The following is a 26,462-nucleotide window of genomic DNA, read 5'->3' as shown; positions in this document are numbered from 1 at the left end:
AGTAATATCCCATTATCTGAGTAGGACATTATTCTGACTTTGGGCTGCTGGGAGGTGGACTATGGACCCTGTCCTGGGAGGTGGCTTTGGGGACTCTCTTGTGTCTCAGAAATCTATCAAGCTGGAAAACAATGACCCTGTCTAAATGAAAGCGTTGACCTCTCTGCTGATAGCCAGAGACAGCGGCGACCTCGGTCGCGTCTTGTGTTTCTGAAGTCCCTCTTGGCGACGCGGCACATGAAAGGCGGAGCGCTAATCGAGAATGCGCTCTGGAGCCCTGTGATTATCAGCCAGGTCACCGTTTTGGGTCGAGGTTACTATCACAAAGAGCCTCGCCAGGGCCCACTTCTGTCTGTGAGGGTCGCCTGGGACCAATTTCCTATTAGGATGGGAAAGGCGTAGTGATGACTGATAGTGGCTTGTTAGAGCTGCCCTGCCCCGCTTTGCCGCCTGTCTGTGAGTGCCAGTGTGAGTGCCAGTGTGAGTGCCAGTGTGCGTGCCAGTGTGCGTGCCAGTGTGAGTGCCAGTGTGCGTGCCAGTGTGCGTGCCAGTGTGCGTGCCAGTGTGCGTGCCAGTGTGAGTGCCAGTGTGCGTGCCAGTGTGAGTGCCAGTGTGAGTGCCAGTGTGAGTGCCAGTGTGCGTGCCAGTGTGAGTGCCAGTGTGAGTGCCAGTGTGAGTGCCAGTGTGCGTGCCAGTGTGAGTGCCAGTGTGAGTGCCAGTGTACGTGCCAGTGTGAGTGCCAGTGTGCGTGCATGCCAGTGTGCGTGCCAGTGTGCGTGCCAGTGTGAGTGCCAGTGTGCGTGCCAGTGTGCGTGCCAGTGTGCGTGCCAGTGTGAGTGCCAGTGTGCGTGCCAGTGTGAGTGCCAGTGTACGTGCATGCCAGTGTGCGTGCCAGTGTGCGTGCCAGTGTGAGTGCCAGTGTGCGTGCCAGTATGAGTGCCAGTGTGCGTGCCAGTGTGCGTGCCAGTGTGCGTGCCAGGCTGCCCGCAGAGATACAGAGCTGGTGTGCTCTGTATTGATGGGCACAACTACAGGCTGGCACCTGGGCAGCAGCAGTCCTGAACACTGACTCACCCCGCTCTTACACACGACTTCACGCAGACTATTGTACACATATGTAACACATCAGTGTCTTTACAGTATCTAACCACCTCTCCACACATCACCTCATAATGAAGTAGTAGGGGAGAGGGGGGTAAGGTGAGCCTTTGTTTACATTCAGCATCTCTCCATCAAGGGAAATATAGTATTCATTCTAATAAAGATATCTACATATATTTCAGGATGTTGCGTATCTCTATAAATAGAATTCATGTAAACTTTACAGTAGTGAAAACAAAACTTGGCACAACTTACTACGGGGTAATTTTAGTTGCTACAAATGTCTGTACTGAATGAAATATTACCACTACCTTTTTAAAATCATGTCTATCTTTATTTCCCAAACACAATTCAACATGACCACAATCACTTTTTTGTATTTGAATCATTTTGTCATCTTTTTAGACAGGCTGAACACCTAACAAACACGTTTAACATAGGCCCTACTTCATATCCAAGCCATAATTCCTTGCATTATGCCTGGAAAGAAAACACTTCCATTGGCTCAACTTACCCCAAGGCAAACATGACTATATTAGCCCACACAATAACACAATAAATTCATTTGACTTGGTGAAAATCTGTTTTTTGGACCGAACTTGCTTCCACTTTTTCCATGTGTTTTTTTCCTTCACCTTCTCCATGAAATGATGACCTCTTCCTAAATATTTGGTCAAATGAGACATTTTGTGTATGGTGTCTTAGAAACAACGGTGGCTCAACTTACCCACTCTCCCCTACCAACACTACCCAACACAGCTCCAGAGTGACTCACAGTGACTCACAACCAGGGATCACTCTATTGCATTAACACCACATAACACAAATTCACACTTAACATCATGTCCATTTACCAGTACACTGCCAGGTTATGGCTTCAGCATATAAACCAAATAGTATGTTGTATACACACAAAAAAATGCACGCATGCATGAACGCACACACACACACGTACATACACCAATGAATATGCAGAGTTCTCTTGACAAAGGCATCTCTTTGAACCTTCTTCTCTTCTCTCTTCTCTCTCATTGACAGCATTGTGAGAGGAAATTAGCATTGGCTCTTAATCAGCCTCCCCCAGCACTGAATGTGCTGATGTGCAGGACAGGGTCATGCTAATCAGGTGCCTCAGCTCCCAGGCACATTGATTTAAAACTACAAACACTTATTAATCCAGCCTCGCCCTCCTCCTCCTCCTCAATACTCAGCCTCAACCAAGAAGCCTCCTGCAGGAGGTGAGGGGTGGATGGCTCATATTAATGCCTGAAATGGAATGGTATCAAACACATGGAAACAGCGTGTTTGCTGTGTTTAATACCATTCCATTTACGCCGTTCCAGCCATTACTATCCTCCTGTCCTTCCAAATGACCATGCCACCAGCCGCCTGTGACACACATATGCACACAAAGTTATCATGTGACCTGTACGCTCTCGTTGGCTGGCCCTCGCTTCATACTCGTCGCCAAACCCACTGGCTCCAGGTCATCTACCTGCTAGGTAAAGTCCCACCTTATCTCTGCTCGCTGGTCACCATAGCAGCACCCACCCGTAGCACGCGCTCCAGCAGGTATATCTCTCTGGTCACCCCCAAAACCAATTCTTACTTTGGCCGCCTCTCCTTCCAGTTCTCTGCTGCCATTGACTGGAACGAGCTACAAAAATCTCTGGAACTGGAAACACTTATCTCCCTCACTAGCTATAAGCAACAGCTGTCAGAGCAGTTCACAGATCACTGCACCTGTACATAGCCCATCTATAAATAGCCCAAACAACTACTGCTTCCCCTACTGTATTTATTTATTTATTTTGCTCCTTTGCACCCCATTATTTCTACTTTACAAACGCATCTACTGTCAAATCTACCATTCCAGTGTTTTAATTGCTATATTTTATTTGCTATATTGTATTTACTTCGCCACCATGGCCTATTTATTGCCTTTATCTCCCTTACCTCACCTCATTTGCTCACATTGTATATAGACTTATTTTTCTACTGTATTATTGACTGTATGTTTGTTTTACTCCATGTGTAACTCTGTGTTGTTTTATGTGTCGAACTGCTTTGCTTTATCTTGGCCAGGTCGCAGTTGTAAATGAGAACTTGTTCTCAACTTGCCTACCTGGTTACATAAAGGTGAAATAAAATAAATAAAATAGAATAAAATGCCTTCAGAGTTGCACACAACCACTATACACGTACACTCTCTATATGCACACAACCACTATACACGTACCCTCTCTATATGCACACAACCACTATACACGTACCCTCTCTATATGCACACAACCACTATACACGTACACTCTCTATATGCACACAGCCACTATACACGTACCCTCTCTATATGCACACAACCACTATACACGTACCCTCTCTATATGCACACAGCCACTATACACGTACAATCTCTATATGGACACAACCACTATACATGTACACTCTCTATATGCACACAGCCACTATACACGTACACTCTCTATATGCACACAACCACTATACACGTACCCTCTCTATATGCACACAACCACTATACACGTACACTCTCTATATGCACACAACCACTATACACGTACCCTCTCTATATGCACACAACCACTATACACGTACCCTCTCTATATGCACACAACCACTATACACGTACACTCTCTATATGCACACAACCACTATACACGTACCCTCTCTATATGCACACAACCACTATACACGTACCCTCTCTATATGCACACAACCACTATACACGTACCCTCTCTATATGCACACAACCACTATACACGTACACTCTCTATATGCACACAACCACTATACACGTACACTCTCTATATGCACACAACCACTATACACGTACCCTCTCTATATGCACACAACCACTATACACGTACACTCTCTATATGCACACAACCACTATACACGTACACTCTCTATATGCACACAACCACTATACACGTACACTCTCTATATGCACACAACCACTATACACGTACACTCTCTATATGCACACAACCACTATACACGTACCCTCTCTATATGCACACAACCACTATACACGTACCCTCTCTATATGCACACAGCCACTATACACGTACCCTCTCTATATGCACACAACCACTATACATGTACACTCTCTATATGCACACAACCACTATACACGTACCCTCTCTATATGCACACAACCACTATACACGTACCCTCTATATATGCACACAGCCACTATACACGTACCCTCTCTATATGCACACAACCACTATACACGTACACTCTCTATATGCACACAACCACTATACACGTACACTCTCTATATGCACACAACCACTATACACGTACCCTCTCTATATGCACACAACCACTATACACGTACACTCTCTATATGCACACAACCACTATACACGTACACTCTCTATATGCACACAACCACTATACACGTACCCTCTCTATATGCACACAACCACTATACACGTACACTCTCTATATGCACACAACCACTATACACGTACACTCTCTATATGCACACAACCACTATACACGTACACTCTATATGCACACAACCACTATACACGTACCCTCTCTATATGCACACAACCACTATACACGTACCCTCTCTATATGCACACAACCACTATACACGTACCCTCTCTATATGCACACAACCACTATACACGTACCCTCTCTATATGCACACAACCACTATACACGTACACTCTCTATATGCACACAACCACTATACACGTACACTCTCTATATGCACACAACCACTATACATGTACACTCTCTATATGCACACAACCACTATACACGTACCCTCTCTATATGCACACAACCACTATACACGTACCCTCTCTATATGCACACAGCCACTATACACGTACACTCTCTATATGCACACAACCACTATACACGTACACTCTCTATATGCACACAACCACTATACACGTACACTCTCTATATGCACACAACCACTATACACGTACCCTCTCTATATGCACACAACCACTATACACGTACACTCTCTATATGCACACAACCACTATACACGTACACTCTCTATATGCACACAACCACTATACACGTACCCTCTCTATATGCACACAACCACTATACACGTACACTCTCTATATGCACACAACCACTATACACGTACACTCTCTATATGCACACAACCACTATACACGTACACTCTCTATATGCACACAACCACTATACACGTACCCTCTCTATATGCACACAACCACTATACACGTACCCTCTCTATATGCACACAACCACTATACACGTACCCTCTCTATATGCACACAACCACTATACACGTACACTCTCTATATGCACACAACCACTATACACGTACACTCTCTATATGCACACAACCACTATACACGTACACTCTCTATATGCACACAACCACTATACACGTACCCTCTCTATATGCACACAACCACTATACACGTACCCTCTCTATATGCACACAACCACTATACACGTACACTCTCTATATGCACACAACCACTATACACGTACACTCTCTATATGCACACAACCACTATACACGTACACTCTCTATATGCACACAACCACTATACACGTACACTCTCTATATGCACACAACCACTATACACGTACCCTCTCTATATGCACACAACCACTATACACGTACACTCTCTATATGCACACAACCACTATACACGTACACTCTCTATATGCACACAACCACTATACACATACCCTCTCTATATGCACACAGCCACTATACACGTACCCTCTCTATATGCACACAACCACTATACACGTACACTCTCTATATGCACACAACCACTATACACGTACACTCTCTATATGCACACAACCACTATACACGTACCCTCTCTATATGCACACAACCACTATACACGTACCCTCTCTATATGCACACAACCACTATACACGTACACTCTCTATATGCACACAACCACTATACATGTACACTCTCTATATGCACACAACCACTATACATGTACACTCTCTATATGCACACAACCACTATACACGTACACTCTCTATATGCACACAACCACTATACACGTACACTCTCTATATGCACACAACCACTATACACGTACACTCTCTATATGCACACAACCACTATACACGTACCCTCTCTATATGCACACAACCACTATACACGTACCCTCTCTATATGCACACAACCACTATACACGTACACTCTCTATATGCACACAACCACTATACATGTACACTCTCTATATGCACACAACCACTATACACGTACACTCTCTATATGCACACAACCACTATACACGTACCCTCTCTATATACACACAACCACTATACACGTACACTCTCTATATGCACACAACCACTATACACGTACCCTCTCTATATGCACACAACCACTATACATGTACACTCTCTATATGCACACAGCCAAAGTTTATTTTTCTCCATTTTTTTCTTACACAGAAAAGTACTGTACGACATAGACCTAAAGTGGGCTGCATGCTCTCTGACACTGCAGTCCCCCACTGAATATCGCTCTGTCATACTAACATAACATATCACACAGCAAAATCCCTATCCACACACAGCCCTCACACACTCATCCACACACGGACTGGTCACTGGAGCGCGGTGGAAAGAATCTGGGCCACCCGACACATTGAAGTTCCTTCACATGACAGGACTGCTCAGACAATTAAAGACCACATTTCAATTACTGTAATTACCCTCCACTCCACTGCTGATGTCCCCATAGATCAGGCCTGCCCATCTGCCTGCCTGCCTGACAGCACTGTGCCATAGCTAGCTGCTCTGGGTTAGCTTAGCACCAACAGCCCAGAATCACTACTCGCTCTGTTAGCTTAGCATTGACACAGTAGCCTACATAATCACTGCTGTCTGTGTTAGCTTATCTTAGCCTTAGCGTTTACACAAACAGCATAGTAGCCCATAGACTAACACAGGGTAGAGGAGGCCCTATTAGTTTGAACAAACTGAACAGTAACCCTGCTTAGTCTGTTAGCTAGCTTAGCAGCCAGAAAAGCATGATTAGTAGCCCAGAGCACAGGGCAGAGGAAGCTCAATTTAAAATTAGCCTGGTACAACAGCATGATAGCACAGAGAGATTCTCCAATACATATGGATAAGACTGGTAATACTGTGGTTTATGTCACGATACGCCACTGTTAGCATAGTACCACAGCACGGACTAACATGGGTCAGTACAGAGAAACCCTGCATTCAATGTGGATATGTCAATGTGTGTGTGAAGGAAGGCTAACAAGTGTCCATATGCAGTCACAAATAACGGTTGTGTAATCTCTGTGTTACTGTCCTTTTGTTTACGAGATACTGTACATTCTCTCACCTCTGAGTTTATAAGAGGAGGCTTCCATATTTCCAGCCTTAATGAGATGTGTAGTCAGAGCGCTGGTACTTGCTCGCTCCACCAGGCCACTAAAATGATTGCCTTTTCCTTTATGGGCCTGTATGTGTTTACGTATCTATCGATGGACTCCATATCTGTCGCCTAGGCCACCACTGTTACACAGCTACACTGTGACATCTCTCTCTAGCTACCTAACACCACACAGTGAATCCAAGTGGACAGTCATAGTAATAATAGTCTGTAATAGAATCCCTTTAAGCCTGTCACTCATGATTAACACATTATCCTGATGACTATCCTCTACCAAGCCCCCTGTGTGTGTCCTACCCCAGACCCATTGATTTTATTGGGACAGATTAGGCCAGAATCCGGCCCCCTTTCTGTATTAACTATGTAGCTCATCACACCATGCTCTGACCCCTAGTGAACCCTGGCTAGGATCCACAAACATGAGACATCTTTACCACATTCTGCCATCGTTGTCACTACTGGCAGAACATCCACTATAGCTACAACAAGACTACAATTTTCTACTCAATCTGACTCTATGTCTCTGTCTCTCTCGCTCTCTCTCAGTATCTCTCTCTCTCTCTGTATCGCTTTGTCTGTATCACTCCGTCTGTATCTCTCTCTTTCTGTATCTCTCTCGCTCTGTAACTCTCTCTTTCTGTATCTCTCTCTGTATCCCTCTCTCTCTCTCTCTCTCTCTCTCGCTCTCTCTCTCACTTTCTCTCTCTCTGTATCTCTCTATATCTCTATCTGTATCGCTCTCTCTCTTTCTGTATCTCTCTCTCTTTCTGTATCTCTCTGTATCTCTAACTCTGTATCACTCTCTTTCTGTATCTCTCTTTCTCTCTCTGTATCGCTCTCTCTCTTTCTGTATCTCTCTGTATCTCTCTCTCTTTCTGTATCTCTAACTCTGTATCACTCTCTTTCTGTATCTCTCTTTCTCTCTCTGTATCACTCTCTCTCTTTCTGTATCTCTCTCTGTATCTCTCTCTCTCTCTTTCTGTTTCTCTCTCTGTATCTCTCTCTCTTTCTGTATCTCTCTAACTCTGTATCACTCTCTTTCTGTATCTCTCTCTCTCTTTCTGTATCTCTCTAACTCTGTATCACTCTCTTTCTGTATCTCTCTCTCTCTCTTTCTGTATCTCTCTCTCTCTGTATTGCTCTCTTTCTGTATCTCTCTCTCTGTATCTCTCTCTCTTTCTGTATCTCTCCCTCTGTATCTCTCTCTCTCTTTCTGTATCTCTCTCTCTGTATCTCTCTCTTTCTGTATCTCTCTCTCAGTATCTCTCTCTCTCTTTCTGTATCTCTCTCTCTGTATCGATCTCTCTCTCTCTCTGTATTGCTCTCTTTCTGTATCTCTCTCTCTCTCTGTATCTCTCTCTGTGTGTAAGTGTGGTTATCACAGTAATGTATTTAGGTGTTCTAGTTCCTCCTGCATCAACTGGGTGTTTTCTTTTACTCCTCTCTTCTCTCTCTTTCTCTCTCTGCTGCTTAGCGCCCAGTACAGTAGTGGATGATGGGAGCTCGGACCAGGCATGATCTAAAAACCCACTGGCGCTTTAGTATGCCTCAGCTGGGTTATATAACCGTGTGTGGATGTGTGAACCGCCTGGCTACGGGGAGAGCCGAGGATTCACAGTCACTACAGTGTGTGTGTTTGGGGATGTCTGTGTGTCTATGTCTGTGTCTGTCTGTGTGTGTTCAAGTATGGGGGAGGGGTGGTGCACGTACGTATTCAAGAACATTCTGTGCCTTTCTTCTGTATATGTCAGATTTGCTCACTTCCAATACTGGTGTAGGCTGGTGTACTGTGAGCTAGCAGGTGCTGAATCACAGGATTACATACATCATAGACGAGTCCCCTCAGTCTGAGTGTGAACTCCCTCTGATGTCACTTCCTGTGGGTTTTTACCTGAGGTAATAACCCTTCCCCTCTCGTTCTACCCTGTAAGTGGCTGGCATACTCTCTCTCTCTTTGGTCTCTCTCCAGATGCTCTGTGCAACACCACATTATGGAAATACCAGCTGTGTGTCCTCCACTAAAGTCAAATGGGCTAAGTATATAAACGAGTTCCCTTCACAGACCACATTATGGAAATACCAGCTGTGTGTCCTCCACTAAAGTCAAATGGGCTAAGTATATAAACGAATTCCCTTCACAGACCACACCAGCCTGGCTACGATGAAACAGGCAGCGGAGATAGTAAAGCTACAGTATGACATCCACCTCTCTCTGAACCTGTCCCAATGTGGCCTACTGTACCCTCATGACCTCACCCTGCCCGACCTTCACATAAGAGAACACACAAATGTAACGCAAACATACAAACGCAGACACACAGACACACAGACACACAGACACACTGAGTGGCCTGAATGGGGGCTCACTTTGTCACTAAAGTACAGAGGTACAACTCCAGACTAAAAAGACATGCCAGTCACAGACGGGTGTTCGGGGAGAGAGAGGGAGAAAGAGAGAGAGAGTGATAGAGGCCTGACCTATATAGGAAGGAGGCTGAAATATTTATGGATGTGAGTGTCCTAATTGGCAAGCAACTGGGAGCACTGCGGCCCTCTAGTCCAATCACAGAGTAGGAAGCGGTTAAAGCACACAAACACGCACGCACACAGCCATGCACGCACGCACGCGCACGCACACACACACACACACACACACACACACACACACACACACACACACACACACACACACACACACACACACACACACACACACACACACACACACACACACACACACACACACACACACACACACACACACACACGCGCACTTGGGTACATGGTCTGAGGTCCGCAGTGTCACCTCACCCCTGCGCCCCTGTCAAGGCCAGTGACTTCGGGCACCATTACCAGAGCTGTTATCATAACCGTCCTCTCTGGCACATATGGACGAGCACAGTCGCTCAGAGCGTTAAGTCAAACACAGACTAATTGGTTAGGCTTCATCTCCAGGACTGGCAGTAACACACACTGCTCTGATCTCCTCTTCTGTCAGAGTGGGCTTCAATTACTGTCTGTTCTGATGGAGACCAGGAGATGAACACAACCTGAATCCAGTTCAGCTGAGCATCACTGGGTGGGGGAAGGGAGGGGTCAAATGTCTGGAGCATTGTTAAACAGGCGTGGGGCCGAGGCACTGCTCGTAACATGGAAATGTGTGCTAATCAATTCCTTTTCCTATATTTTGAGAGAACTGTTCAGGGGAAAAAGGAGGGGACCTTGCAGCACTTTTTGAATGTACTAGGTCAATATGCAGAGGTAGTGTTAGTTTAACTCATTTGTTTGAAACTCTCAATACTGTACACTTCAAAGTCACAGTCACAGGAATCTTGTGAGACGCAGGAGACATGTTTTGATCCCAGTTAGTCCCAAGAGAAACATTAAATAGGGATCCTATCCTTAGAAGGATAGGACTATTCAGGGCTATTCAACTACAGTCTGTTCTTATTGGGGCCAAATTGCAGTTCTTGTGACAATCCTTTCTAACAAGGCCTGCAATCATAGAGGGAAACAGAAGGCATGACCATGTTCCAGTCTTTCAGGAATGGGGTCATAAGAGCTCAGCCAAAACGGTTCAAATGCTAGAGCCAAATTCATAGGAAAACATGTATTCAACATGCCACATTGACTTCAGAAACCACCAGAAGCTTCTGTTACAGTTTTTTTTCAATTGTTTAAACACAATTTTGAAAACAGGGCCCAGTTTGTCAAAACACTACACACAATTAGCACAACCCTACACCAAAGTAGCACAACACTTCAGATCATTTGCAAAATGGAACACTTGTCAAAACTATACACGACTTCATACAAATAATATTTTGTTACCATACGAAACACACATTTCTTATGACTTCAATCTTTTTGAACCAGTTACACACTGCTGTTGGTAACCTAAAACACCTTCAGCAAGTCTAATAGTCAGTGATTAGAGTACTGTAAATGAAGTGCACAGAAATTGAAACTATACAAACACTACACAAGACCAATGCTTTCCATATACCCAAATCAGTCAACATGGAGAACCACAACCAAACATGTCCCAGTTGTCATGCTACTACAGTGGTGTGCATAACACTGTTAGCTCAGCAAACAGACACAGGTAAACTACTGTATCCAGTACAGGTTACAATTACAGTAAATAGCAACATAAAAAATCATCTGAAAAAAACGGACAACAGAAAATACTACAGTAAACTATACTATACATGATCTCTTCGCCTAGCTGGATCTGGCCAGAGAATTTCATGAACATCACAAGCAATATAGTCATTAGCAAGACAACGCGGGAAGAACCGTCTTGAATGTCGAATCCAACAGCTGAGGCGTCGACTTGGTCACAGGCGTCCTCCATGGCCTGAATGAGGGGTACCTGAGCCTGGAGATCGTAAACCTTCCACCGCCATGCAGAGAAAAACTCTTCGACAGGGTTTAGAAACGGAGAGTATGGTGGAAGGTATAGTACTGTCAACTGTGGATGGTGTTGAAACCAGTTCTGGACCAAAGCAGAGCGGTGGAATGACACATTGTCCCAGATGACCATGTATTGCATCTGGTGCATTTCATTACCTGCTGTGACGATGTGGTGCAATAGGTCCAAAAATGCGAGAATGTGAGGTGTGTTGTAAGGGCTCATTTTGGCATGGCGGAGGACAACCCCATGCTGTGAAATGGCAGCGCAAAGGTTGATGTTACCCCCACGTTGCCCTGGGACATTGATTATAGCCCTGTGGCCAATGATATTTCTGCCTCTCCTTCTTGCTTTTGTGGGGTTGAACCCTGCCTCATCAATACATATGAATTCATGCAGGATTTTCTCAGCATCCATCTGCAAAACTCCCTGAAATACAGTGAAAGACAAGATTGTGTAGTTCAGGATAGAACTAGTATACAGTCAATGTAAAAAAGTAATGTGTGCAGTATGCAACATCACAGTGGTAAAGTGAACAATACAAACCTCCACATACTCATGCCGCAGCCGTTCGACCCTCTCTGAACTCTGCTCAAAAGGCACTCGATAAAGTTGTTTCATTTGAACCTGATGTCTTTTCAGGATGCGTGCCAGTGTTGACTGAGACCTGATGGACATTATTGAAAATGGCATGGTCACTGATAATGTTGGCTTGTAGTTCTGAGCCTGATATGGTTTTGGCCAATAATGCTGTTTATTATCTCTCTCTCTCTTGTTCTTGCGTGAATATGGGCCCCCTTCCTCCTTGTTGTTCCCGACCCTCAATCCTATGTAGAGAACAATACATGTAACTTACTGTACAATATCACAAGTGCTGATATGGTGCATACAATAAGCATCTGATTACTGTAACTGTAGACAGATCTTCTACCTGTTTTCCTGTCGAAAAGTCCTTATGACAGATGCCACTGTATATCTGCTAAGATTTGGCTGAACTCTCAGTCCAGCCTCCCTCAGCGTCAATCTGTGGTTTGCAACATGGTCCACTAGTGTTGCACGAATGTCATTTGATAAGTTTGGTCCTCTTCTTTGTGCACATTCTCCTCCTGCTTCAGGTCTTCCTCGACCTCTGGCTCGTCCTATGCCTCTGCCTCTACCTCCTTCTCTGTGTACTTCTCCTCTCACCCTCACTCTTCTTCTGACTCCTTCCATTTTGGTTGAAGGCAGGTGAACCTACCTGCTGCATTTTTATAGTGCTTAAACCTGATTGGTGTGTCTACAATTTAGCAATCATGTGTTTGTGCACCTGATGGCTGTGTTTAACAGATTGGCTCATAAATGTGGTAATTTGACAGTCAGTGCTTTGGAATTGCAAGGAAGTGACACCATGATATACAGTGGGGCAAAAATGTATTTAGTCAGCCACAAATTGTGCAAGTTCTCCCACTTAAAAAGATGAGAGAGGCCTGTAATTTTCATCATAGGTACACTTCAACTATGACAGACAAAATGAGAAAAAAATCCAGAAAATCACATTGTAGTATTTTTAATGAATTTATTTGCAAATTATGGTGGAAAATAAGTATTTTGGTCAATAACAAAAGTTTATCTCAATACTTTGTTATATACCCTTTGTTGGCAATGACAGAGGTCAAACGTTTTCTGTAAGTCTTCACAAGGTTTTCACACACCGTTGCTGGTATTTTGGCCCATTCCTCCATGCAGATCTCCTCTAGAGCAGTGATGTTTTGGGGCTGTTCCTGGGCAACACGGACTTTCAACTCCCTCCAAAGATGTTCTATGGGGTTGAGATCTGGAGACTGGCTAGGCCACTCTAGGACCTTGAAATGCTTCTTACGAAGCCAGTCCTTCGTTGCCCGGGCGGTGTGTTTGGGATCATTGTCATGCTGAAAGACACAGCCACGTTTCATCTTCAATGCCCTTGCTGATGGAAGGAGGTTTTCACTCAAAATCTCACGATACATGGCACCATTCATTATTTCCTTTACACGGATCAGTCGTCCTGGTCCCTTTGCAGAAAAACAGCCCCAAAGCATGATGTTTCCACCCCCATGCTTCACAGTAGGTATGGTGTTCTTTGGATGCAACTCAGCATTCTTTGTCCTCCAAACACAACGAGTTGAGTTTTTACCAAAAAGTTATATTTTGGTTTCATCTGACCATATGACATTCTCCCAATCTTCTTCTGGATCATCCAAATGCTCTCTAGCAAACTTCAGACGGGCCTGGACCAGTACTGCCTTAAGCAGGGGGACACGTCTGGCACTGCAGGATTTGAGTCCCCGGCGACGTAGTGTGTTACTGATGGTAGGCCTTGTTACTTTGGTCCCAGCTCTCTGCAGGTCATTCACTAGGTCCCCCCGTGTGGTTCTGGGATTTTTGCTCACCGTTCTTGTGATCAGTTTGACCCCACGGGGTGAGATCTTGCGTGGAGCCCCAGATCGAGGGAGATTATCAGTGGTCTTGTATGTCTTCCATTTCCTAATAATTGCTCCCAAAGTGGATTTCTTCAAACCAAGCTGCTTACCTATTGCAGATTCAGTCTTCCCAGCCTGGTGCAGGTCTACAATTTTGTTTCTGGTGTCCTTTGACAGCTCTTTGGTCTTGGCCATAGTGGAGTTTGGAGTGTGACTGTTTGAGGTTGTAGACAGGTGTCTTTTATACTGATAACAAGTTCAAACAGGTGCCATTAATACAGGTAACGAGTGGAGGACAGAGGAGCCTCTTAAAGAAGAAGTTACAGGCCTGTGAGAGCCATAAATCTTGCTTGTTTGTAGGTGACCAAATACTTATTTTCCACCATAATTTGCAAATAAATTCATAAAAAATCCTACAATGTGATTTTCTGGATTTTTTTCCCTCATTTTGTCTGTCATAGTTGAAGTGTACCTATGATGAAAATTATCTCTCATCTTTTTAAGTGGGAGAACTTGCACAATTGGTGGCTGACTAAATACTTTTTTGCCCCACTGTACTTCTGTGTCTGATGTATACAAGTGTGTTTAGTGTTTTGCAAATCACTGTGTGTAATGTTTTGCAAATAGTGTGAAGCTGACAATGTGCTTACAGTTGTGCAAATCTAGCCTTGTTTTTTGCTCCTTGAGTGTAAGGTTTTGCTAATTGTGGGAAAAGTTACATTTTAATCGTAAAAAACTGTAATCATCTGTTCTCCTCTACTTTTCCTGGCTGGCAAAGGATCAGGATGTTGTCTCTGGTTTTGAATCTGAATTTAGAGACCTGAACTTAAAAAATTAATCTAAACGCATCTGAGAAGTTTCATATATAATACTTTTGTAAACTTGAAATGATAGTTTGGTAACTTGATACACAGACAATGAATGCAATATCTATCATATTGAAACTGAATATATAATATTGAATTTGAATATTCAATTACATGTAAATTTACTTTTAAAACTGAATGGAATATTCACTCAATTCGGTTTCAAATCATGAAATACAAGTTTGTGCATTACAAATTCAAAAATATTACATTCAAATTCAATATCCTAATACAAATTCTAAATTATGGAATTCAACTACAATTTCTGTTGGCATTGAAATCATGTAATTTTAGGATTATTAGCACAGCTTGTTTGACACTCATTTCCATGTCTTGCTAGCAGTGAGGAAAACAGAGCACAAATCAATGTGTGGAGTTTACAGGGTACACAGTGGACTGTAATACTGCACGTTACGTTACACATGGCAGGCAGTAAAAACAGCCAGGAGAGGAGGAGTTCAGACCAGACAGACAGGCACTCACTAAAAGCAGGATACAGTTTAGAGATATATAAAATAACACACAGGCCCACCAGAACTACTGTCACTGTATTGACTGTCAGGGGCTGGGTGGGGAAAGTGGACTCAGGTATTAAATATGAACAAGTTGTCAGTGGAAGTAAGAAGAGGCGTTGCTGGCTGATTTCTGTCCCACCTTGTCACCTGATTGGTTACCTCATATTAAATACGACCCTCTCTTAACAAGATTAGAAAGTAGACAGTTGTACATTTGTGTAGTATTTGTGTAGTATTTACACTATTCACTACAATACAGTATCAAATGCGCAGATGGGATGCCCAGACCACACTATCCCTTGAGGCTCACTGGCTCCTCTGTACTGTAAAAGTGAAAGCCAAAGAGAGGAGACTCACGTAAGAAGTACTCAGAGGGGTCCGCTTCATAGTCCGTGTCCTCAGGAAAGTGATCTATCTGTTTACACATCCCTTTAAAGTTCCCTGGAGGAGAAACAAGAGAGAAAACACACAGGGTCAGAAAAGCAGTCACAGAGGAAAAACAATAATAGAACCAAGAGAAACGCCATGGTAACACAAAGCGTGACCTGAGTAAGTTCAAACCCATGTAGTTATGAGTATACAGGTAACTGCCAAAATAAAGGAAACACCAACATGACATAACAACATAAAGAAAGGGCTTGTGAGATCCACAGGAAGATTTGAATAGAACAGATGAATTATTATGGAGCAACACAGCACTTAAGTGAAGGTATTGTACGCCTGCAGGAAGGAAGGGATGGTGAGACACGGGAGGAGGTCAAGTGATGAAGGGAGGGATGGATGGATGAATGGATGCGTGTTTTGGGGATACCTGGAGCACAGAGGAATGGAGGAGGATGTGGATACTGTTCCGGTGTGTGAAACATATGGGCCAGTGATTTGTTTGTGTGGGCAGCAGAGAGATGAATATATAATGAGTGATAGGATCCTGGACATTTGGTCATTACATCCGTTCTAGATGGCTGCCGTTTTGCAAGCTCCGACCCAACTTAGCTATTTTGTGATTTTTTTGTTGTAATTTATAATATAATATAATATTTTTCTACACAATTTCGTGGTATCTAATTGGTAGTTACAGCCTTGTCTCATCGCTGCAACTCGTGTACAGACTCGGGAGATGAGAAGGTCGAGAGCCATGCGTCCTCCGAAACACGATCCAACCAAGCCGATCCAACCAAGCAAAACTGCTTCTTGACACAATGCCCGCTTAAGCCGGAAGCCAGCCACACCAATGTGTTGTAAGAAACACAGTATACCTGGTGACCGTGTCAGCGCATGCCCGCCACAGGAGGCGCTAGAGCGCGATGGGACAAGGACATCCCTGCCAGCCAAACCCTCCTCTAACCCGGATGATGCTGGGCCAATTGTGCACTGCCCCATGGGTCTCCCGGTCACGTTTTTTATCTGACTGGATAATAATATGTCCCACTCACTTCTAAAACCAAAGTGGCGCCCCTGCCTGTATGTATGTATGTTTGTATGTAAATGTAACACACAGCGATGTTAGGAAACATGAGGATGAAACTCCACAGAGGAGTGGGCGCTCTGCCCTTCTCATAAGCACCAGGGACTGGGTTTCCCTAGCCCAGGCAGCACATGCCCTGGTCTGGCTTTGGTGGTAATGTGAGCCTGAGGTTGCTAGTCAGAATGGAGGCCTCTCCGGCAGCAGGTGGCGGCTTGTAAACAAGAGTGGCACAGCTGGTGAGACCTGGAGCGACTCCAACTGCTGTGCAGTGGGAACCTCATCTCCTAATGCTCATTCATTTGGCTGACGCCTCAGTGCCCAGGCTGCCAAGTCACTCGCTCTGCCCTTTCAGGAAGCAGCCTGCCTGGCCTGGCCTGTCTTTCTTCCCACTTCCCACCTTTCTCTATACCTTCATCCCTCCATTCCTCCATGCTGTGGTACCACAGAAGGTCCATCCGTGATGGGGTCACTCAAGGTCGCACGGCGAAGGAATCACCCAATACAGAGGTCATTACTGCACCCCTGCTGCCGAGGAGGAAACAGGCGAGGAGGAAGCAGACCCCGGAGCATGTGATTGGGCCAGATTACTGTCTCATTAACTTATTCATCTCCTTCTCCCTCCAGTGTCTGTCTAATTAGGTGAACAGGTGTTTGTTAGCCGGGTGCCAGGTGTTGCCGAGGTGAAGATGGCAGGATGGGTGCGGCTGGGTGGGGTGCTGGTTTTGTGAATGGACCCCACGTACGGAGAACGGACCCCCGGCGAGGACCGCTCGGATATGAGAGCGACTGGTGTCTGAAGGAAGAGCTATAAGACAGACTTAACACTGCTCTTCTTTCTGTGCACACTGTGTGTGGTAGGGCTCACAGAAGGCTGAGGGGAGACAGTGTTAGATACCACAGAGGTAACTGTCTGTTAACTGTCTGAAGGTAGTTAAGGTTTCATCAGAGGAGAGTTTGTTGTGATTGTTCCAATGTCATTGAGTTTTGACCGAGCGGTTGGCAGAGGCCTTGCTAGGCTGGAGTTGGGCCGCAGCAGAGGAGTGTGGGAACCTCCGTGTGAAACACACACTAATCCTTCCTCGGTGGACAGAGTCCAAAGTGCTGACTGTGTGTGTGTGTGTCCACTTCTCTCTCACCTTCCCCAGCTCTGGCTCATAATCAAAAAGCACTCATTGATTTCCATCAACAAGCTCTGCGGCAATTAACAAGAGACAGGGAGGAATATATGGGAAAGAGGGAGAGGCAGAGGAAGGGCAATGAACAGAGAGAAGGTTGAAGTCCAGAAGAGAGGGGGATAGATCTGCTTCCATTGTCACACTTTCATCATTGTTGGATCGAAACTCATAGGCCTAAAAAGCACATGAAACTCAGTGTGCGACTCTTACCACCACTGACATCACAGTACAGCCACTGAGCCTCCACAATAAATAACATCTATCAAGAAGTGGGTCAAATGCAGTGAAGCGTTTACAGGAGAAAAATAAGGAATATCCTGAACTCTTTCATTTCAAATCCATTTCAATAAGGATATGACTGTTTATGTAGTTACACAGCACAGTCGCCACGGAGTTGTCGGAACATAACGTATAACATTGAGAACACAGCATCCACCCACAGTGCACCACGTGTCTTTGTCTTATCAACAGCTTTTCATGCATGCTTTTCAATCGATCGCTGCCCGCACCTGCTCGCCCGTCCAGCATCACTACTCTGGATGGCTCTGACTTAGAATACGTGGACAACTACAAATACCTGGGTGTTTGGTTAGACTGTAAACTCTCCTTCCAGACTCACATTAAGCATCTCCAATCCAAAATTAAATCTAAAATCGGCTTCCTATATCGCAACAAAGCATCCTTCACTCATGCTGCCAAACATACCCTCGTAAAACTGACCATCCTACCGATCCTCGACTTCGGTGATGTCATCTATAAAATAGCCTCCAACACTCTACTCAACAAACTGGATGCAGTCTATCACAGTGCCACCCGTTTTGTCACCAAAGCCATTTACACTACCCACCATTGCGACCTGTACGCTCTCGTTGGTTGGCCCTCGCTTCATACTCATCGCCAAACCCACTGGCTACAGGTTATCCACAAGTCTCTGCTAGGTAAAGCCCCGCCTTATCTCAGCTCACTGGTCACCATAGCAGCACCTACTCGTAGCACGCGCTCCAGCAGGTATATCTCACTGGTCACCCCCAAAGCCAATTCCTCCTTTGGTCGTCTTTCCTTCCAGTTCTCTGCTGCCCATGACTGGAACGAATTGCAAAAATCTCTGAAGCTGGAGACTCACATCTCCCTCACTAGCTTTAAGCACCAGCCGTCAGAGCATTTTACAGATCACTGCACCTGTACTTAGCCTATCTGTAAACAGCCCAGGGGGAGGAAGGGTGGAGGAGGGTGGAGGGGGGAGAGGGGGAGGAAGGGAGGAGGGCGGAGGGGGGAGAGTAGGGGGCAGAGGGGGAGGCCCATCTGGCAGGGGACCCACAACAGGTGTCTGGTGGGTCACGACATCTTCATTCAGCGTTTACAGACAGGCCATAGTATCCACTATGTTACCTCTATCTGAGGGTTGCTCACTATATAAAGCTGTAGTACTACAATAGCATCATGTCAGTACATACTGTTTCAACACCCTGTTGAAAGTGCTTGGTGTTAAAAAGCAATCGAGGCATTGTAAGTATAGCTAGCCTTCTAACTGGGCGTATAAGTCTTGTGCTAATCATTTATAAAGCAGTTAGCATTAAGAGCAGAGCCAGGCCATGGGACCGACCCACTGGGTCCCATCAGCTGGCTCCATACTAGGGATCAGCACTGGACTTTCTCAATCACCCTAACGACCACTGGCCACCATGACCCCTACTGTGGGGATGAGCTATGGCCTAACACCTAGGTCCTTTCCTGTCCTCCCTACCCCACACTGCCATAAAGCACTTCAATACTAGAGCAGACCAGGGGGAGACTGAGATCCATTCAGGAGAGGAGAGGAGGAAGAAGGGAAGAGGGAGGTGGACAAGGTCAAGTGAGTGGGGCTGGTGGGTGGGTGTAGATTTACAATCGCCCATCCCACAGAGGCTCCTGGTCTGCTCAGCACCTGGATTTTCCGGTCGATGTGCCCCCATTTTCTGTTCCCTAGAGATGGCTGTATAGTATGTCTCCAAGGTTGTGTCTTCATGGGGAGATTCCAGTGATGACGCTGTGATTTGTAAATTGGCCTCTGCTCTGGGGAGTCCTACTCTATTGGCATGACCGTCATGTTGGGATCAACATTCTGAATAAAAATACTCATATTGAAATCAATACATTCCAAGGTTGGGGTTAACTGTTTAAGAATCACACAAAGGCACTTTTTCCAATGCTATTGAAGCCACAAACACAACCCCTGCTGGGCTCAAGCTAGAGCGAGAAAAGTCAAATTTTTCTCTCTGGCTTTCACTGAGGAGAGGATTCTTGGCCCTGGTGCTTTGGATTTTTTTGACGGTTTAAGTCGGCTGTGACTTTCCCCACTTGGACGGAAATCGTACTATCTCACTCTTTTTTCTCTCTCTCTCTCTGTCTCTCCCCTCTCTCTTACTCTCTTTCCCCCTCTCTCTCATTTTCGCTCTCTCTCCCAACGTCCGGCTGATAGAAATAAGCACTGGCCCATAAAACCCGGGGAGCCGCCAGATACAATGGGCCAAATTACGGCAGAAGAAATTGTGATTTTTATTTTAATTGTAATCTTTGACTCCCAAGACATTTTCTTTCCACACAATTTCCATTCACAGGAAAAGATTACTGAGGGATTATTCAAGATAATTGGGAGTGTTCAATTACCAACTGACCCACCTCCCACCTCCCCCCTCAACTTCTCCAACTAATATGACATCTGGAAATGCTCTCCCTACTACATGTGTAATACATTTTGGATGTGACACTTGTGCCCAAACAAAAACAACAATGTCTAGACATGATCTTGACACTGTCAGCTTAGTCCTGTTAAAGAAAGACTAAAACACTCATCCTTGACAATATGGGAGTAAATGTGTGTGTGTGTGTGTGGGTGTGTATGGACGCAGGTGAGAGAGCTAAGCATTCCTCCTCTTCCTTAACCACCCCCTCTACTGCTGCTGCTGCTGCTGCTGTCATCCATCAGTGGTGTCTAAGACTCCAGAGATTCCCTTAGGACACAACAGAACAGAACATAGAGAACCGGCCAATCCCCAGACCCCTAGCCACACACAGACACACAGGAGGGCCCGCCCACACACACTGACTTCCTAACAGTAGTGTCACCACCACAGCTCCCGAAACACAGGCAGTAGTTTGTTGTTCTGGGACATAACCATGGAGGAGGTGCTATGAGGTTCTGTGGCTGGATGAAGAAGGGAGGGTCAACAGGCCTAGTTCAAGTAGGAGGCGTTGTTGAGAGACAGACAGAGAGAAAAAGAGAGAGGAAACGCAGCTTGGTGCACCAGATTCCAGCCGAGTGCTTACTTCTGAGTCGGTGGGCGGAATTCTGGAAAAGTTTGCAGGCAGCCACCTAGTGCGTCAGCAGCAGCCACCCCCACACATCCCCTCCCCCCCGCACTGCCCCCTCGGCAGCTGTTGCCATGTGGACATCAGAACCAGTCGCTGTGAAAAAATATAAAAGATTCCTGGTGTGGGGGTTGCCATGGAGACAGTTATCTGGGGCCCACTTGAAGATGATCACATGGGTGGAGCTGATGTTTGGGCCAATCTAGTGATGTGTTTAACCCCTGGACTGACCCACTGCTCACTTGTCTTTATACAGTGTACCTACTCACTAAGCTGCCCTGCACCTTTATGTTGCCAACCAAGATTAGTATAACATAGAATTTGGCTATCGCTGTGCATCAACCTCTACATGTTAGCAACATTCTATACAGTACCAGGCAAAAGTTTGGACACACCTACTCAGTCAAGGGGTTGTCTTTATTTTTACTATTTTCTACATTGTAGAATAATAGCGAAAACATCAAACTATGAAATAACACTAATGGAATCATGTAATAACCAAAAAAGTGTTTAACAAATCAAAATATATTTTATACTTGAGATTCTTCAAAGTAGCGACCCGTTACCTTGATGACAGCTTTGCACACTCTTGGCTTTCTCTCAACCAGCTTCATGAGGTAGTCACCTGGAATGCATTTCAATTAACAGGTGTGTCTTGTTTAAAGTTAATTTGTGGAATTTCTTTCTTTCTTAATGCATTTGAGCCAATCAGTTGTGTTGTGACAAGGTAGGGGTGGTAAACAGAAAATAGCCCTATTTGGTAAAAGACCAAGTCCATATTATGGCAAGAACAGCTCTAATAAGCAAAAAGAAACGATAGTCCATCATTACTTTAAGACATGAAGGTCAGCCAATACGGAAAAGTTCAAGAACTTTGAAAGTTTCTTCAAGTGGAGTCACAAAAACCATCAAGCACTATGATTAAACGGGCTCCCATAAGGACCGCCACAGGAATGGAAGACCCAGAGTTACCTCTGCTGCAGAGGATAAGTTTATTAGAGCTACCAGCCGCAGAAATTGCAGCCCAAATAAATGCTTCACAGAGTTCAAGTAACTGACACATCTCAACATCAAGCCTTCATGGTTGAATTGCTGCAAAGAAACCATTACTAAAGGACACCAATAAGAAGAAGCTTTGGCCAGGAAACAGAAGCAATGGACATTAGACCGGTGGAAGTCTGTTCTTTGGTCTGATGAGTCTAAATTTGAGCTTTTTTGTTCCAACCGCCGTGTGAGACGCAGAGCAGATGATCTCCGCATGTGTGGTTCCCACCGTGAAGCATGGAGGAGGAGGTGTGATGGTGTGGGGGTGCTTTGCTGGTGACACTGACAGTGGTTTATTTAGAATTCACACTTAACCAGCATGGCTACCACAGGATTCTTCAGCAATACACCATCCCATCTGGTTTGAGCTTAGTGGGACTATCATTTGTTTTTATTTATTTTATTTATTTATTTATTTTTTACCCCCTTTTTCTCCCCAATTACTATCTTGTCTCATCGCTACAACTCCCATACAGGCTCAGGAGAGACAAAGGTCGAAAGTCATGCGTCCTCCGAAACACAACCCAACCAAGCCGCAATGCTTCTTAACACAGCGCACATCCAACCCGGAAGCCAGCCACACCAATGTGTCGGAGGAAACACCGTGCACCTGGCGACCTTGGTTAGCGCGCACTGCGCCCGGCCCGCCACAGGAGTCGCTGGTGCTCGATGAGACAAGGATATCCCTACCGGCCAAACCCTCCCTAACCCGGACTACGCTAGGCCAATTGTGCATCACCCCACGGACCTCCCAGTCGCGGCTGGCTGCGACAGAGCCTGGGCGCGAACCCAGAGTCTCTGTTGGCACGGCTAGCGCTGCGATGCAGTGCCCTAGACCACTGCGCCACCTGGGAGGCTATCACTGTTTTCCAACAGGATAATGACCCAACACACCTCCTGGCTGTGTAAGGGCTATTTGACCAAGAAGGAGAGTGATGGTGCTGCATCAGACGACCTGGCCTCCACAATCACTTGACCTCAACCCAATTGAGATGGTTTGGGATGAGTTGGACTGCAGAGTGAAGGAAGTCCTTCAGGACTGTTGGAAAAGCATATCATCAAGGCGAAGGGTGGCTACTTTGAAGAATCAAAAGTATAAAATATATTTAGATTTGTTTAACATAATATACAGTACCAGTCAAACGTTTGGACACAGCTACTCATTCAAGGGTTTTTCTTTATTTTTACTATTTTCTACATTGTAGAATAAAAGTGAAGACATCAAAACTATGAAAGAACACATATGGAATAATGCCTGTAGACTGCTGGAGTTCAAAGACAAAACGACCAAAAATTTGTCACTATCCCAATACTTTTGGAGCTCACTGTATATGTTATTGTAAGTTGTTTACAACTTGGAATTTTATTTTTTAAATTTTACTTTAACTAGGCAAGTCAGTTAAGAACAAATTCTTATTTTCAATGACAGCCTAGGAACAGTGGGTTAACTGCCTGCTCAGGGGCCGAACGACAGATTTGTACCTTGTCAGCTCAGGGATTTGAACTTGGAACCTTCTGGTTACTAGACCAACGCTCTAACCACTAGGCTACCCTGCCGCCGACAATAACATATACAGTTTTGTCTTTCTTTTCCAGCACTTTGGACTACATCACGCTTGTGACTCTACAGATGTGTTGGATGCTACCACACATTAATGTGGATGTTACCATGGTTACAGATAATCCTGAATGAATTGTAAATAATGATGACTGAGAAAGTTATAAACTCACAAATATCATTATTCACAATTCATTCAGGATTATCCGTAACCATGGTAGCATTCACATTAATGTAGAAGTGTTTAGACACATATTCTACACTTATTTACAATAAAAGTGACTCCAAAATGACACAATACATTATTAACTATTAATTTCGATTGGGCACAAAATAATCTGGAACACAACCAAAACAAACAGCAAATGCATCCAACTAATTTGTAGAATCAAAGCTTGATGTAGTCATTGCATGCTATGAATATTGGACCATATACTAAACTTCTGACAACTTTAATACACATGTAAGTGACTTTGTCCCATTACTTTTAGTCCCCTAAAATGGTGGGACTATGTACAAAAAGTGCTGTAATTTCTAAACAGTTCACCCAATATGGATAACAATACCCTCATATTAAAGCTGACAGTCTGCACTTCAACATCATAGTCAATGTATCATTTCAAATCCAAAGTGCTGGAGTACAGAGACAAAACAACAATAAAACAATGTCACTGTCCCAATACTTTTGGAGCTCACTGTAGTATTATTTAGCAGCAAACATACAAAACAGCTACTAAGGACATGACTGGAGCTCAGCACTCAGCTGAACACAATGAATCTCCCTTGTCCTGGTATCACACTGACAGAGGCATCCCCAAACCGTAGTTTCATTTGATTTAGATTTTATTAGGATCTCTTTAAACCCAAGGGCTAGTCTTTCAAAAGTCCTTAAAGTGTACGCTATGGATATGTACCCTATGGATGTGTACCCTATGGATGTGTACCCTATGGCTGTGTACCCTATGGATGTGTACCCTATGGATGTGTACCCTATGGATGTGTACCCTATGGATGTGTACCCTATTGCTGTGTACCCTATGGATGTGTACCCTATGGATGTGTACCCTATGGATATGTACCCTATGGCTGTGTACCCTATGGACTTGTACCCTACCCAACCCGTAGTTTAATTTGATTTAGATTTTATTAGGATCTCTTTAAACCCAAGGGCTAGTCTTTCAAAAGTCCTTAAAGTGTACGCTATGGATATGTACCCTATGGATATGTACCCTATGGATATGTACCCTATGGCTGTGTACCCTATGAATATGTACCCTGTGGATGTGTACCCTATTGCTGTGTACCCTATGGATGTGTACCCTATGCATGTGTACCCTATGGATATGTACCCTATGGCTGTGTACCCCATGGATATGTACCCTATGGATGTGTACCCTGTGGATGTGTACCCTATGGATGCGTACCCTATGGATGTGTACCCTATGGATGTGTACCCTATGGATGTGTACCCTATGGATATATACCCTATGGATGTGTACCCTATGGATGACTGAGTAAGGTGGTTAATGTGTGTGGGGTGTGGTAGGCAAGCTTACGTCCCCTCCTTAATGAGGGGTAGGCAGCCCCAGCACCCAGCAGCAAGGACAGGCCTAATCACTGTATTCATCCTTATAATCACACTATTCATCCTTATAATCACGCTATTCATCTTCATAATGACCCTGCTAAGGTGGGAGCCTAGTGCAGCGTCACACAGACGCACTCAGGCACGCACACACAAACAAACACAAAACACACACACACAGGAAAGGGAGCGACATGGGGATGATAATGATTGTGATGATAAAGCATACTGTAAATACATATTTGACTGTTGTAGCTGCTAATCTGCAATGGAATACAAGCCAGTATGCTGTGGATAAGCTACAGCTCTCTCTACTGTGCTAATACTGCTTGATGTTTGATGGATTGATCAGACTGATTTGACAATCTTTGCAAAACATCTACATATCATCCTCTTTGAAGAACGCTGACTATACATTTAGGCAGATATTTTCCTACAGACTGTCTTTCAGAATCTGTGATTCCTGCCCTTAGCTGTGGGATGGGAAGTGTTTCTGATGTACAGACACAGTAGTTATACACTATCTGTACAGTAGTAGATGGAG

At 44.7% G+C, this 26,462-nt stretch overlaps 1 protein-coding gene across 1 annotated transcript in view; it reads right to left on the bottom strand.

The window, feature by feature from the left end:
• Positions 1-26,462, bottom strand: part of LOC112259245 (voltage-dependent calcium channel gamma-2 subunit) — an 86,492-nt gene that overhangs the window by 10,687 nt on the left and 49,343 nt on the right. Inside the window, exon 2 of the mRNA XM_042327722.1 lies at positions 16,101-16,184. Within this exon, the coding sequence (XP_042183656.1) occupies positions 16,101-16,184 (84 nt within the window). The remainder of the gene's footprint in view (positions 1-16,100; positions 16,185-26,462) is intronic.

This window comes from Oncorhynchus tshawytscha, linkage group LG09 (assembly GCF_018296145.1).
Source record: "Oncorhynchus tshawytscha isolate Ot180627B linkage group LG09, Otsh_v2.0, whole genome shotgun sequence".
NCBI lineage: Eukaryota > Metazoa > Chordata > Actinopteri > Salmoniformes > Salmonidae > Oncorhynchus > Oncorhynchus tshawytscha.
This window is presented reverse-complemented; position numbering and strand designations above follow the sequence as displayed.